Source organism: Chiloscyllium plagiosum, chromosome 27, assembly GCF_004010195.1.
Source record: "Chiloscyllium plagiosum isolate BGI_BamShark_2017 chromosome 27, ASM401019v2, whole genome shotgun sequence".
Taxonomy (NCBI): domain Eukaryota; kingdom Metazoa; phylum Chordata; class Chondrichthyes; order Orectolobiformes; family Hemiscylliidae; genus Chiloscyllium; species Chiloscyllium plagiosum.
In genome coordinates, this window is record NC_057736.1 from 16,976,017 (window position 1) to 16,991,197 (window position 15,181).

At 40.0% G+C, this 15,181-nt stretch overlaps 1 protein-coding gene across 2 annotated transcripts in view; it reads left to right on the top strand.

The window, feature by feature from the left end:
• Positions 1-10,478, top strand: part of LOC122563598 (E3 ubiquitin-protein ligase TRIM63-like) — a 17,682-nt gene extending 7,204 nt beyond the window's left edge. The window contains exons 4-10 of one of the 2 annotated variants that reach the window (XM_043717525.1): positions 982-1,077; positions 2,593-2,826; positions 3,445-3,467; positions 5,702-5,826; positions 7,474-7,539; positions 8,521-8,595; positions 9,263-10,478. In XM_043717525.1, the coding sequence (XP_043573460.1) occupies positions 982-1,077; positions 2,593-2,826; positions 3,445-3,467; positions 5,702-5,826; positions 7,474-7,539; positions 8,521-8,595; positions 9,263-9,273 (630 nt within the window). In that variant the 3' untranslated portion in view covers positions 9,274-10,478. The remainder of the gene's footprint in view (positions 1-981; positions 1,078-2,592; positions 2,827-3,444; positions 3,468-5,701; positions 5,827-7,473; positions 7,540-8,520; positions 8,596-9,262) is intronic. The other variant, XM_043717526.1, reaches the window with a different exon arrangement.
• Positions 10,479-15,181: the final 4,703 nt, after the last annotated feature.

The window sequence follows — 15,181 nt, forward strand, 5'->3', positions numbered from 1 at the left end:
GTGTGTTCCAAAAATTCCATAATTATCAAGTGCAGTCACTGTTGTATCACAGGAAATACAACAACTTACTCATAGTAAGTTCTCAGAAACAAAAATGTGATAAAGACCAGGTAATGTTTTTGTTCATGTAGATTGACCAATAATAACCAAGACATTGAGGCCAACTACTCTGCTGTTCTTTATCATTGGACTGCTTGAGACAATGGCAGGACTTCAGTCACATCTGGGGGACAGCACCTCTGACTATGCAGTACTCCGTTAGTACTGCACTGGAATGTCAGAATAGATTTTATTTGCTCAGTTGCCTAGAGCAGAGTTGGAACCTATAACTCAGGGAATCAGTCTGCTACTCACTGAATCATGGCCATTGTGAGTTAGTATGTCATCGATAGTTATTGTTAACTTTTTTTGAGTTAGAAGGAATGAGCTGCCAGAGGAAGTGGTGGAGGCTGGTACAAATAAAAGGCATCTGGATGGGTATATGAATAGGAAGGGTTTATGGGCCAAGTGCTGGCAAATGAGACTAGATAAGGTTAGGATAAAAGCAAATTACTGCGGATGCTGGAATCTGAAACCAAAAGAGAAAATGCTGGAAAATCTCAGCAGGTCTGGCAGCATCTGTAAGGAGAGAAAAGAGCTGACGTTTGAGTCTAACTGACCCTTTGTCAAAGCTAAAAAGGTTAGGATATCTGGTTGGCATGGACGTGCTGGACCAAAGGGTCTCTTTCCGTGCTGCACACCTCCATGACTCTAAGTGGTGATATTCACACCTTCTAAAAAAGTACCTGATGCTTTCTGCTTTGGGTCCCATATTGGTACTCCTAAGGTGTAGTGAAACCTGACCAGCTTTTAACATTTGCAGAAACACTCTCAGAATCGAATTGATTTCCAGTTTCAAACACTACTCTACTTGCTACATGATAGCAACTTTTTTTAAGCTGTCAGTTCTTCTTACATGTCTGTTCTTCTGTGCTTCCATAGACAGAACTGACTGATCGAATCGCCATGCTTATGGCTGGCAATGACAGGGTCCAGGTTATTGTCGACCAGTTGGAAGAGACCTGCAAAAGCATTGAGGTACGATATAACTGACAGAGAATTCTGAGCAGTGGGTCTCTTAAATAGATTGCCTGCATTCTTCCTTCACATTTGTGGGGATGGCTAATCTCATCTATCCTAATGACAGTGAGTGGTGTTCCTTACATTACTTCTAAAATAGCTCGTGTAAAATAAACCAGTTTAAAAAATGTCACAGGAATATTTTGCTTAAGTATTCAGTGTGTATTCTTTCAAGACTATTTTAGAGGGCTGAGTAAATGAAACAAAGTTGATATGATTCTTCACTCGGGAAGGATTAAAAACTGAAAATCCCTCCATATATCTCTCTAGCTTTAAAAGACTGCTCAAAACATACTGCTTTTACTATGCTTTTGACCATATGTTTAAATACCATCTCAAATGTTGTGCTTTGCCAGCAATTGGTAAAGCACTTTGTGATGTTTTACGATTTTAAAAGGTGCTAAATAAATGGTAGTGGTAACAGGGAGTAGAAAAGGAAATTGTAAGGAACTGAATTCCAGTCACAGCAAGCAATGCTGAGACAATTCATTCAAAAGGAAAGTAAAACTGAATAAGATTAGGTTAGGCACCGAACTGAAAGTTAAAATGAACCGACAATGATAATTTGTTTGAAACTGAATAACAGAGAAGCATTCCACTAGTGCCTGTAGTGATTGGAACCACGTTAATCTCGTTGACTATGTGGTCATTTGATTGGGATTGTTAATCTGGGCCAATCAGGAAAGTCCTGGCTGACTAATATTTCAATCTCCTCGGAAAAAGAAATATAACCAGGAGAAAAAAAAATAACCAGGAGAATAGAATCTCCTCAGCTTGGGAGGCTGGTTCTAAGCTTGCTGGCTGCAGCCAGTGTACTATGCACTGGTGACAGGATACAGTCTGTGCAGTTATTTCCGTGCCTCTCTCAATTTGGAAGGTGATGGTTACAGACTGGTCATCAATTGGCTTTTTGCCTTCACCATTATGAGCAACATTGTGGTGAAGCAATGGAAACATCTAAATATAGAAAATATAAGTGGGACAGGCCATTCAGTCCATCGAGCCTGCTCCACCATTCAATATTATCATGGCTGATCATCCAACTTAGAATCCTTTTCCCTTTTTTACCCATACCCTTTGGCTCCCTTAGCCTGAAGAATTATGTCTAATTCCTCATTGAAAACACTCAATATTTTGGCCTCAACCATTTTCAGTGGCCAAGAATTTCATAAGCTCACCAGCGTCTGGATGAAGAAATTTCCCCTCGCCTTAGTCTTAAATGGTCCACTCAGTGTCCTTAAACTGTGACAATTGTCTGTATGCTTAAGGAGAAAATCCTGTGTCTATGCTCCATCATAGATAACTGATTAATCAGTAGATTCAATTAAGTATTCCCACACTGTGTACAATCTTACCAGGGCTGGCTGTCTCTCAGTACAAGTGAAGGTCTGTGTTAACATTTCAGTGAAACTGGTGACATCTGCTGGACTGCATCTACTTTGTACCATACGCTGAACGTTTTTCTTTCCTCAGGAGAACAGCAGACACCAGAAGCACAAGCTCATGGAACAGTTTGACAAGTTATACACTATTCTGGAGCAAAGGAAAGATGATATGCTTCAATCGATTACAAAAGAACAAGAGGACAGAGTAACATTCATCAAGGAACTGATCAGGCAACACAAAGAACATCGAGAGACATCTTCTAAACTAATAGAAAATGCAATTCAATTCATGGAGGAACCTGGAATTGCTACCTTTCTCGTGGTAAGAGACACTTCCCCAAATAGACCCACTGCCATGTTGTTCTGCTCACTGAGGCACAGTTCCATTTAGGACATAGTTACGAGTTGCATACGGATTCTATACCAGAGCCCATTGCTGACATCCAGGTAGTTCATCACACAATATTAGAGGTGGCTTAGGAAGTAGCATTTTCACCTGAGTCCCATTACACAGGCATGAGTAAAACAATCCAGCTCTCTGACCCTGGAATGTGAAGTGTAATTCTAACCCACAATCATTACCCAAACCCAGAGCAAATAATTCCATACAGTTTTCACAGTTAGAATCTCCCCTCATCCAGATATGATTTAGTATCAAACAGAGTCAACCAACTGAAGCTTTTCAGGAAGCTGATTGTGCTTAATATTTATATTTCCATATTCCCACTCCTGACACTGCTAACTACCTCTGCAAGAAATCTGTTAAACATATAAAGTGTCTTTCACAAAACTGGAGACAGAGATCGGATGCAAGTCAGAAAACAAGCTGATATTTTGTTCTCAGTGCATTATTAGATTTATTGCTTACTATGTAAAATTTCCTTTACATTTCAGGATAAAATCTTCAAATATTTAATCAATCTTCTATTTCTTTCCACAGAATGCAAAGAAACTCCTGGAAAAGTAAGTGTTGTTTGAGTTTAAATGAACATGCACCTCATTATTTTATAAAAGATAAATTGTTTACGATCCAGCATATATAACTCAATTATTCTTTCCATTTTGGAAATGTAATTATTGAATCTAATGATTAATTGGATCAACTGGACATTGCCAAGGTTCACTTGACCTTTTCTGGGTCATAGTTTCTGAGGGCTGTTTGCTCTCTGATACTATGATCAGTAAAACAAAACAGCGAATGTCAGACAGCTGATTGACCAAGGAGGACATCATGACTGAACCTTATCCAGTCCACACCAGCATTTGTCTTCCAATGAAACGTAATACACCTTGTATTGATACAGAAAAGAAAGAGCTTCAAATCACAGGATTGCACTGATATATCACTGTTCACACATTTGGTAGGTCCTAAAGTGCATTGCAGGCAGTGAACTTTTTTATGTTTTGTTGTTTTGAAATCTTTTATGTTATGTAAGGAAACATATCAACTGAGGCATGCACAGCAAAATTGCACAAAGAATTATGGCAATTGACAGGCCATCTACTGTTGCTGGTATGGACATGGACTGGAATATTTCTTCTGCGGTTAGTGCCTGGAATCTTTTATGACTTACTGACCAAATAAATGGCGTAACAATCAACATTAGTACCATTGACAATGTCTCTTCCTAGAATACACACACAAATCCTGGAATGGGATTTCAACTCATAACTTTCTGGGTTTGGGTCGCCAGGAGGTGCTAGAGTGTTACAATTGGTCCACGCAGTCAACAGTTTAAAACTGGGGGAGTACTGCCTCTTCTCTCCCTCTCTGGGCCTGAACATTACATTTTGCTGTATTCACAGAACTGGTGGAGGTCAGTTCATAAATTAGAACTATTCATCTGTGTGATTCCAAATTTTTGTAATTATTCTTTTTTTTACTTTCACTCAGCATGGCTATTCAGACAGAGGTGTACGAAATGAAAATACCACTTCTGTAAATTGTAGGGGGAGTTGGAGAGAGGGGAGGGAAGGGTTCTTCACAGCTGGAATTATATAAAGATACACACTACTTTAACGGTTGAATGTCAATGGTTAACTTTTAACCTCATGCAATACATGTGATACAAACATTAATATTCATGAATAACCCAAGCTACCAAGTACAATTTGATAACCCTGGAGTCCTGGCCAACATTCCTCTTTCATGAGTGTCAGCTGTCACTCAACTGATAATGTTTTCACGTCGAAGTATCATCATTTAAGCCCAACTCCAGAAACTTAAGCACCTTCCAGTGCAGCACTGTGGAAAAGCTACACTGTTAAGAGGGGCATCTTTTGAATTAGACAGTGACTGAGACCCTGCCTATGCTCACATGAAGACATAGAAGATCTCATGGTAGTATTTTGAAGAGGAGCAGCGGAGGTCTCATTATCTATATTTATCACTCAATTAACATCACAGAAATAAATTCTCCAGTCATCATCATGTTGCTCTTTGTTGGGGTTTGCTGAGCAGACACCCATGCTGCATTTCCGACATTCTGACTGTGACCGCATTAAGCACTTTGAGATATCTGGTGCTCATGATCAATACCTTGTTAATATAGGTCTGTCTTTTTAACCAATACCACCAAAAACAGAGATTCTGATCATTTGTCTACTCTAGATCCTACACATATGATAAAGCTGTACATAAATGCAGACTGACAGAATGATAAGTACAGAAGCAGGACATACTGGCTGTTTATCTTTGGAGACTTTTTGCATGAGATAAGGCTGTACGTAACTACACATTTATAGAATGATGTAGGGCATGATGAGACCATTCAGCCCATCATGCCTGCAGCTTACATTTTCTTCAGAATGCTGTATTTTTTTTTCTCCTTTTCAAAGAATTCATCCATTTCTTTGTAAGTCACTATTGAATCAACTTCTACTATCCTTACAGGCTGTGTACACCAGATTGTAACAACAGACTGCAAAGAGAAATATCTCCTCAATTTCTTTAGTTCTTTCTTCGAATTGAAATGCACTAATGATAAAAGGAATTGTGTAGGTTTGGTTTAACATTTACGAATGTAAATGGAAAGAGGCACTGGAGGAAGCTATACAGCTCTTTCGGTTTGCTCTGGCATTCATTAAAGCCACGGTTAATCTCCCACCTCAGCTTCATGTTCTTGCTTTATTGTATATTTCTTGATTACCTTAGCATCTAAATACATCTAAATTATTTTCTTTAATTCAACTTTCAGGATCATTGATGCCTCCAGAACCTCCCATATACCAGAATATGAAGATGGATTTGAGAATATGGACCAATTTTCAGTGGATCTGGAAATGGCAGAGGAAACCCTGAAAAATATAAGATTTGGAATAGGTACTACCATTGTAGATACTGATGTTTGGCAAAAAATATATATATTGTGGTTAAGGACAGTGGTTCAGTGCAGTGAGCATTCATCCCTGGGGACCTTAAATGCACTATAACTCAATGCTATTAAGAATGGACACAGGAATAGGTAACAATTAAATTCCATCGGAAGGAACATAGGAGTTGGTGGAGGCCATTTGGATACTTTGGCCTGTTCCACTGTTCAATTTGATCACGGCTAATATATATCCTAACTCCCATAAAACTATCTAGCTAATTACATCTAACAAGGAGAGGTGGTGACCTAATTGTATTATCACGAGACTGCTAATCCAGAGATCCTGATAATGTTCTGGAATTAGGAGTCTAATGATGACCGTGAAACCAAAGCCGATTGTCAGAAAGATCCACCTGCTTTAGTAATGTCCTTTAGGGAAGGAAACTGCCATTCTTATCTGGTCTGGCCTACAAATGACTCCATATTCACGGCAACATAGTTGACTTTAAATTGCCGTCTGAGCAATTAGGATGGGTAATAAATACTGGCCTAACCAGTGACGCCCAGATACTGGGAGTGAAGAGTATCTAAAAAAATGTCTTGGGTCCATAAGCTTTAATACAACTAGGCAGTGAATTTTGGCAGATTATTGAAATATGGACAGGCCCAGATAGCTCAGCCCAATCATTCCATCTCTTGGTCTCAATAGCAACCAATGGGCAGGAATTCAATCTGATTTATGCAGGGGTTTACTGTGAGCAATGGTTACTCTTTTATTATTGCCCTTAGTTGTGCTCAGCCAACTCAGTACAGACTTAAGATTGAGCCATTTTCCTTCTTTAAGGCTAGTGAAACGGAAGTCATGATGACAATCAATGATGTGTCATGGTCACCATTACTGAGACTAGCTTTCAATTTCAGATTTTTAAATTGATTTTCAATTCCACCAGCTGCTCTGGTGAATTTTCAATCCACAGCACAGCACATTAGCCTGGGGCTATTGATTACCATTTGTTAAACATTATCACTTTGTCACCATCTCCCATTGATAAAGGTATTTCTGAGAGATGTAATGCATTGATAGATAGATGAAACATTTTCCTCATAGAATTATAGAATGATACAGCACAGGAGGCCTGTTGACTCATTGAGCTTGTGCTGGCTCTTTGAAACTTTGATGCTCAGTTAGAATCATTCCCACTTTCCCAGTAAAATTACCAACGGAGATCAGGATATAGTAGTCCTGCAGTGGATATGTTCCAGGACCTACCACGGAAGCCCAAAACTGCGGATAGGAGCAAACCCATTTATTTCAATGGGAAATCTACCTTCCCGACAGCCCTGTGATCCCTGATTCTTGAAGGTTCCCTATAATATGTTTGGGCCGTGGTAAACCACGGGTAACTGAAACCACAGAAAACGATTCTGCAGATACGGGGGTCACCCTGTACTCGCCAACATTTTCTTTTGGTGTCGAACTGACCTGCTTTTCAATCAGAATATAAGCTACAAATGCTGTCGGGTTATTGCACAAAACTTCAATTCAAAACTTGCTCAAAATCTACACAAATATGTCGAAAATAATACAAAATACCAATCTGCAAGTACTGCAGTCAGAAAGAGGAGTGACGGATATCAATGTTCTCTTTATCCAGATGAAGAAGAGGTAGAGGAAGAGGTGGAGACTGAGGAAGAGGACGTAGTGGAAGATCAAGCTGATGGTGAGGAAATCAGAGCTTTCTATTCAGATCAGACATAGTTGCCTCTCAGTGAATTGCTCCAGCACATCTAGCAGGCATTTTAGAAAGAGGTCACCAGAGATATTGAGTAGAGTGGGATTAATAGGATCATCTTCAGTACAACTAAATGTAAAAAGTGGTTACTTAGTGGGCGATCACTCCTGACCAACCTCTCACTTTGTACTCCTACAAACTAGACAGCATCCATACCTCTGGTACCTGAGTTCTAACTCTCACTCCAGGGGTGCAACTTTCCCTTGTTCAAAAAAAAAAGAGGTGTGGAGGCAAACATGCTAAGAGGTGACTAGCTTTTCAGTCTATTGCAAGCCTTGACACACTGGACAATCGGAGGCCCAGCAGCTTCTGGATCTTAGGGACGACTGGTCAAAGTCTATTCCTCAGGGGTCCAGCAGCATGAAGTTAAATAATTTTTATCCTCTTTATATAAGAGCAGGGAAGTGGCCATCAGAGCCCACTGCCTTGAATCCCATTCATTTCCCCTAGATTTGAGCAAACGGACTACCCGCACTCTCCCTTCCTCCATGACCTGGCAGTCAGGTTACTCTGGTTTCCTAAATGGGAAACGAGCTAACATTCCCCACTATGATGAAGATAGATATTCAACAACGTGGTGAGTTGAGGCCTTTTAATGTTCAATTATTGACAACTTAAATGTCCTTAATTAGTGGCAGGTAAAGAAGATTGCTCATAGATTTTCATGCCTGGAATCTAATTAGCGAGGAGGTAAGAAGGCATAGAGTACCTTGTAACAGCCAGCTTGCCTACTTATATCCCCTTCTACCCACCTGTCTCACCACTTACAGGAGGGAAAGCTGCACCCTAAGTCCTATTCACCCATCACTGGTTCAGTCTGAGGCAGTGACCAGAGAGAGTGGTGGAGGCGGTGGCTATTTTCCATAAGGGTGAATGTTGATGGCAACACCCATTCCTTCCTTAATACAGGGCTGGTCAGTCCAATGGAGTGCTTCCCGTTGTGGCTTAGCCAGATATCAACTCATACAGGCTCGACCAGTATACGTAAGTTAATTGCACATTGAACAACATTGGGTTAACAGGAGAGTTCTTATTTGGTCATCATACAAGTTGGTCTCCGCTCACTTCACCAATCACTGTCAAAATTCCATTATATTGTCAATTGTTTAGTTAAACTTAGTGACTGGTCATACTTTATCCCACCCCATGTTTTATAGACATCCATTATTGGCTATGGTTTCACTTCTAGAAAGTGCAGATATGTTTTGTGTCATTGTTGAAAAATGGCCCTGTCAAGGGATTTTGCAGCTCTCTTGTATAAAAATAGCAAAAGCTGTCCAGCTCTATGACATTGGTAATGAGATGTGAGACACTGCAGTCACTTGCAAGTGGGACTTCGGTTTTGATATCAGTTTAGCTAGCTACAACACAAACTAGGAGCTAGAAAATCTGCATGGGGGCACACACTTATGTGCTTTCCCAAAACCACATCTACCACTGCCCATAGTAGGCTTTGAGGGATTGAATGGGTCACTGTTTAGGATATTCTAACATTGGTAGCCACTGGGTGTGCATCTCACCTGGCAATCTGAAACTCAGCATTGGTTGGAACATTCATCATACAGAGATGGGGGATGCTGGAAGGGTTTGAGAGATTCCAAGCAAGGGAAATAGCATAGTGATAGTGTTTGTTTCATGTTCCCTTCTACAGACCAGCAGTGATGTTGCTGTTGTGATGGTGACGTGGAATGTCTCTTGTGAATTCTTGGGATTAACATGCCCTGCAGAATCACAGACAGCTGAGGAAGAAGTCAAACTTGTTCAACAATTTTTTTTTTGTTCATAAAAATGTTTTGAAAAAATATCAAAAAATGTTTTTATATGGTGCAAAATTAATGGTTTTGTACATTTTATATCTTATTTTTGTATACAATACAATGGAGTGATAATTCATTGTATTTTTTTAAAACATTGAGATTTAGCATTTAGCATAGCTTAAGTCCACCATCTGCAATATGTGTGCTATTCCATTAGATTTTTAGTTGAAGCCCTACATTGTAGCAATCTCCAGTTTGTAATGGGTAAAGGGCTGGAACCGAAAGCTTCCCTAAGTCACTGGTTCATGGACTTCTAGGATTGTAAGTACACTTTTCAAATGGTTTCAGTCATCACAGATCCCTTCATCCTATCTAAATTCTAACAATATAAACTTTTCATTTTAGATTTCTGAAAATAAACTTCATTATATCCCCATTAAAGGATTATGTGACTTTTCTCTAGTTCTCATCTAGAGCCCAGTTGCATCACTGATTGAATTTGATTGTGCTTCTAGGTCCTCTGGGCAAGGTTGACACAGTAGCTCCTTCATATCCTCCCCTGAGTCTCAGATCCAAGAATCCATTCCTGGTCTCTCTGGTATCTCTTACCTGCCCTGTTAATCCTATTACAGTGGGTGAGCTCTCAGATGTGTCCCTCCAGCGGATCCAAGGAAACCAAAATAATAACCAATAGTGTACGCCTGACTTACATCACCACAGCAATGGATCCCACTTACCTTCTTTCCCACAGTCCCTGAAAAGTCTTTATGAAATTCCTGGGACCCCAGGTTGAGAACCACAGCCCTCAGTATCACTAAATGAAAAGTGAATGCATTGTAGATGGCAAATGTAGAACAAAGAAATAAGGAAATATTCAATTATCAGAAGATCATTATATTAAAAAAAATGAATTATCACTGGAGACTTGAAATGAGAAATAGGAAATGGTGCAAGTAAGCAGCAAGTCAATCATTATATTTAAGATGAGATTTTTAGTTGAAGCAGATTCCTGAGTTGTCAGTTTAAAAGCTCTGTTATGATGGTCATTTCATTTTCATGCCTGTATGTTGTTTGAAATTATTCGACGTAAATAAACTTATCTCTACATGACCTTCTCTGGTTTACCTCAATTTCTTGGGATTTTTTGGTTGTTTTCTTTTGGTGCTCCTTTCTCTTCTGATCAAGCTGATTTGTGATGAAGTAGAAATCCCTAGACAATCCTTGCAATCTCCTTTGACCAATTTATTGGTCTTCCTTGATATCATGTTCGATACTAGATGTATCACCACAGGAATGGCCTTAAACACGAATCACCAGAATGATAAAAAGAAAAATCAGAAATTACTGGAAAAATTCAGCAGGTCTGGCAGCATCTGTGAAGAGAAAGAAGAGTTAATGTTTTGAATTCAGTGACCCTTCTTCAGAACCAACACCAAAAGTAATGATACGTCTTAAGGAGTTAACTTATGAAGGTACATTATGTGGATGGTAAGAAGCTACTTGCACTGCCTGGAGAGTCTAAAACAAATGCTTATAATCTCAGGAAAAAGAGTTGATGGAGAGGAGGGGAATGTCTTCATTCAGAGAATCTTTGGAGTCCCCATCACAGAGGGGTGTGTATCAATCACTGGTCAATTTAGTCATTGACTATTTTCAGTAAAGCAATCAATATATTTTGAATACACAGGGAACCTATGGGGATAAGATGGAGAATGCAGTTGGGGTAAATGATCAATGCGAGAATAAAGGCCTTCAGTCCTGATGAAGAGCTTTTGTCCGAAACATCGATTTTCCTGCTCCTCGGATGCTGCTTGACCTGCTGTGATTTTCCAGCATCACTTTAATCTAGACTCTGATTTCCAGCATTTGCAGTCCTCACTTTTGCCTAATGCTAGAATAAAGTTGACTGGCTGAATGCCTAATCTTGATTCGACGTTCCATATTCCTGGCTGTGCAGGTTTGAGAGACTAATTTAATCATTTTGCCAGCCACCAGAATGGTTGTCCAGCGAATAGCAAAAAAAAAGGTTCAGAGAGAACTTAATCAGTACAGCACAGAGTTGGAAGGCCAGCAAAGAAAATAAGAAAGCATGGTGTGACACAGAGAGAACTCACAATATGCTAGAGCTGAGAAAAGGCCACTGGAAAACTTGCATTAATATAGCACCTTTCATGATCACAAGACATCGCAAAACACTTTTATCAATGAAATACTTTTGAAATGTAGTCACTGTTGAACAGTAGACATGCTACACCCAATTCACACAGAACAAACTACCACAAACGGCAATCTGATAATGATAGATAATCTATTGAAAAGAGCGTTGACTGAGTTCTCACATGATCCTCCCACACTTCTTGCCATAGCCCATGTCATTCAAGCTCCTATGAGATTTCACCATTAGTATTACACTATAATTGGTAAGGGAGCAAAACTACTTTAAGAGATCTTTTTGGCACACAGAAATTCGTCAAGAACTATTCTATTAACTTGTCAACTCAAATGAAGCACAGGGGAAGAAATAAATCAGAACTTGCTACTGAAACTCAGCAGGGCTGACAGCATCTGTGGGGAGAAAGCAAAGTTAACATTTCCAGTCCAGTGGCTATCCATCAGAACTAATAGCAATTAGGAGAAAGTGGTGTTTATACTCAAGATGGAATTGGGGGCAAAGTGGAGACAGGTGAGTGGATAGGTGGAGATGAAACCCAGAGAGAGAGCTCGATAGAAAGGGGTGGGCAATTGAGGGTATTATTGATAATAAGCCAGCACTGAAAAGAAGCTGAATACATAGAAAATAAGTGCTCAGTGTAGTTGAGAATGGAAATACTGTGCTAAAAGCAACCCATGTCGTGGACAGAACTGAGTGTGGGCATGGGTAAAAAATGTAGAAGATAAAATCAGGCTCTAGATATATTGAACTCAATGTTGAGGCTGCAGATCCCCCAAGCAGAAAATGAGCTGTTGTTCATTGGGCTTGTGCTCAGGCTTGCTGAAACACTGCAGCAGGCCCGTGGCAGAAATGTTGTACCACAGTGTTCCCACCTGAACATTTCAGTTGCAGTTGAAGCTCGAAGAACCTTATCTCATTTTTTCTCGTTTGCCACCCCGTTCGTATATCCCTCTCTCTTTCTCTCTGGGCTTTGTCTCCACCTATCCACTCACCTTTCTTCCCCACTCCTTCCTCTGCCAACCTCATCTTCAGCATAAATACCTTTTTGTCCGAGCTGCTATCAGTTCTGATGAAAACGTCACCAGACTCAAAACGTTCTTCCCAGAGATGCTGCCAGACCTGCTGAGCTTTGCCAGCAATTTCTGGTTGTGTTTCAGATCTTCAGCAACCATAGTATGAAGAGAACAATAAACAATTTAAGTTCTAAAGCATTAAGTTTAAGTGTTGGTTATGAGTCGCTAGTCTGTCAGTAACTTCACTGCTATTCAACAACATGCATTTATATGGTGCCTTAGCAAAGTAAAACATACCAAATCTCACAGGAGAATTATCAAACAAAATTTTGCATCTATCTGGGTAAGAGATATTAGAGCTCGTGACTAAGAAGAAGTAGTTTGTTTTCAGAGTCTTCTTAAAGAAATGTATCAGTGCACATTTCAGAGAGAAAATCTCAGATCATTAGCAGTTGAATTTGATGCAATATCTCAGCAAACATATAAAATCACAAGACAGCTTTACATCGGATTAATTGTATAATGGAGCAGATCTGGTAGAATAGTTGCTGTCTTTATCTTTCTCCCACTGACTTCAGGCACGTTCTTTCACACGTGGGCGGCACAGTGGACACAGTGGTTAGCACTGCTGCCTCACAGCGCCAGAGACCCGGGTTCAATTCCCGCCTCAGGCGACTATCTGTGTGGAGTTTGTATATTCTCCCCGTGTCAGTGTGAGTTTCCTCCAGGTGCTCCGGTTTCCTCCCACAGTCCAAAAATGTGCAGGTTAGGTGAATTGGCCATGCTAAATTGCCCGTAGTGTTAGATGTAGGGGAATGTGTCTGGGTGTGTTGCTCTTTGGAGGGTCGGTGTGGACTTGTTGGGCTGAAGGGCCTGTTTCCACACTGTAAGTAATCTAATCTAAAGAGTAAAGAAAAATTAAAATTCGGGGGTACATTTGCAAACCCTGACTGTTAAGTACTTAATATTTACAAGGCTTTATACTATATTTGATAATGAAGAGTTCTTTGAACTTCGAGCTTTGTGGATAATGTGGCCTGAGTCAACAAGGGAAAAGATTTAAACAACTCTGTGTAATTCTCAGTTCATGGAACTTTGCATTGTTGAAATGATCAACATAGCTAAATTAAAAGGGGAAGTTAGATAAGCACGAGGGAGAAAATGAAGGGCAGAATGATATGCTGATAGGGTGAGATGATCTAGAGTGGGAGAAGGCTAGTGTGGAACATAAATACTGTTGTTGACCACTTAAGCTATATGGCTTGTTTGTGCTGCCAATTTAAAACATTCTTTCATTCACGATTGGAACTCTCATCCATACCTTTGTTACCTCTAGATTCAATAATAAAATGTTTTCTTAGCCAGTCTTCCACCTCTCACTGTTAGTGATTTAGATTTGTCCTAAACTGTTTCCATGTCCCAACTTGCTCCAAGTGGAGTACAGTCATTACTGAGCTGGTCGTCCTTGATTTAAGACTTTCATCTTGTTTTCGAATTCCTTCAGGGGCTTCATCCATCCCTATCTTTGAACCTTTGGAATTCTGTATTCTAGAATGTTGTGGAAGCTGAATCATTGAGATTAAAGTAGACATTGAAAGATTTTCAGATATTAAAGAAATCAAGGGATATGGATTAATGCAGGAAAGTGACATTGTGGTAGATGATCAGTCATGACCTAGTTGAATGTCAGAATAGGCTTAAGGGCTTAATTACATACTCTTGCTCTTACTTTCTACATTCCTATCACTGTAACTCCTTGCAGCACTACAACTCTCATGAGATTCATATTACACTAGTAATGAGACTTCAAAATGTACTCATTGTCTATAAAGAGTCAAAAAGTGTGGTGCTAGCAAAACACAGCTAGTCAGACAGCATCCAAGGAGCAGGAGAGTCGACGTTTCAAGCATAAGCTGTTCCTAATGAAGAGCATAGGCTCGAAATGTTGACTCTCCTGCTCTCGGGTGCTACTTGATTGGCTGTGCTTTTTCCAGTGCCGCACTTTTTGACCCTGATCTCCAGGATCACTTTCCTCACTTTCTCCTCATTGTCTATATAGTACATTGAGATTGTTAAAGGTCATGAAAGGCACTATACAAATGTAATTTTTTTAAGGTCTCTGTCTATTCTCCTCCAATTCTGAACTGTAGCTGGTACCTTTAGAAAAACAAATGCTAAAATTAGGCATAGTAGTAGGCCATTCTGCATCTCAAACCTGCTCCAAATTCAGTAAGACCATGATGGATCTGTTTAGTCTGCATTTCCACTTACACTGATAACCTTTCACCCCCTTGCTTACTGAAAATCTATCTGCCTATAAAATATTCAAGAAAACATTTTTAAAAACATTCAAGAATTCCAGTTCAAACAACTTTTGGAGAATAGAGTTCCAAGTCTCATGACCCTCTCCGAGAAATAATTTCTTTTTCCCTCTGCCTTAGGTCGGTGGGATTCCTGATTTAGAAACAAGACCGCAATTTCCCCCCAAACGTGATTGACGATGCTCTCCACCGCATCTCCTCCACTTCCCGCTCCTCCGCCCTTGAACCCCGCCCCTCCAATCGCCACCAGGACAGAACCCCACTGGTCCTCACCTACCACCCCACCAACCTCCAGATACATCGTAT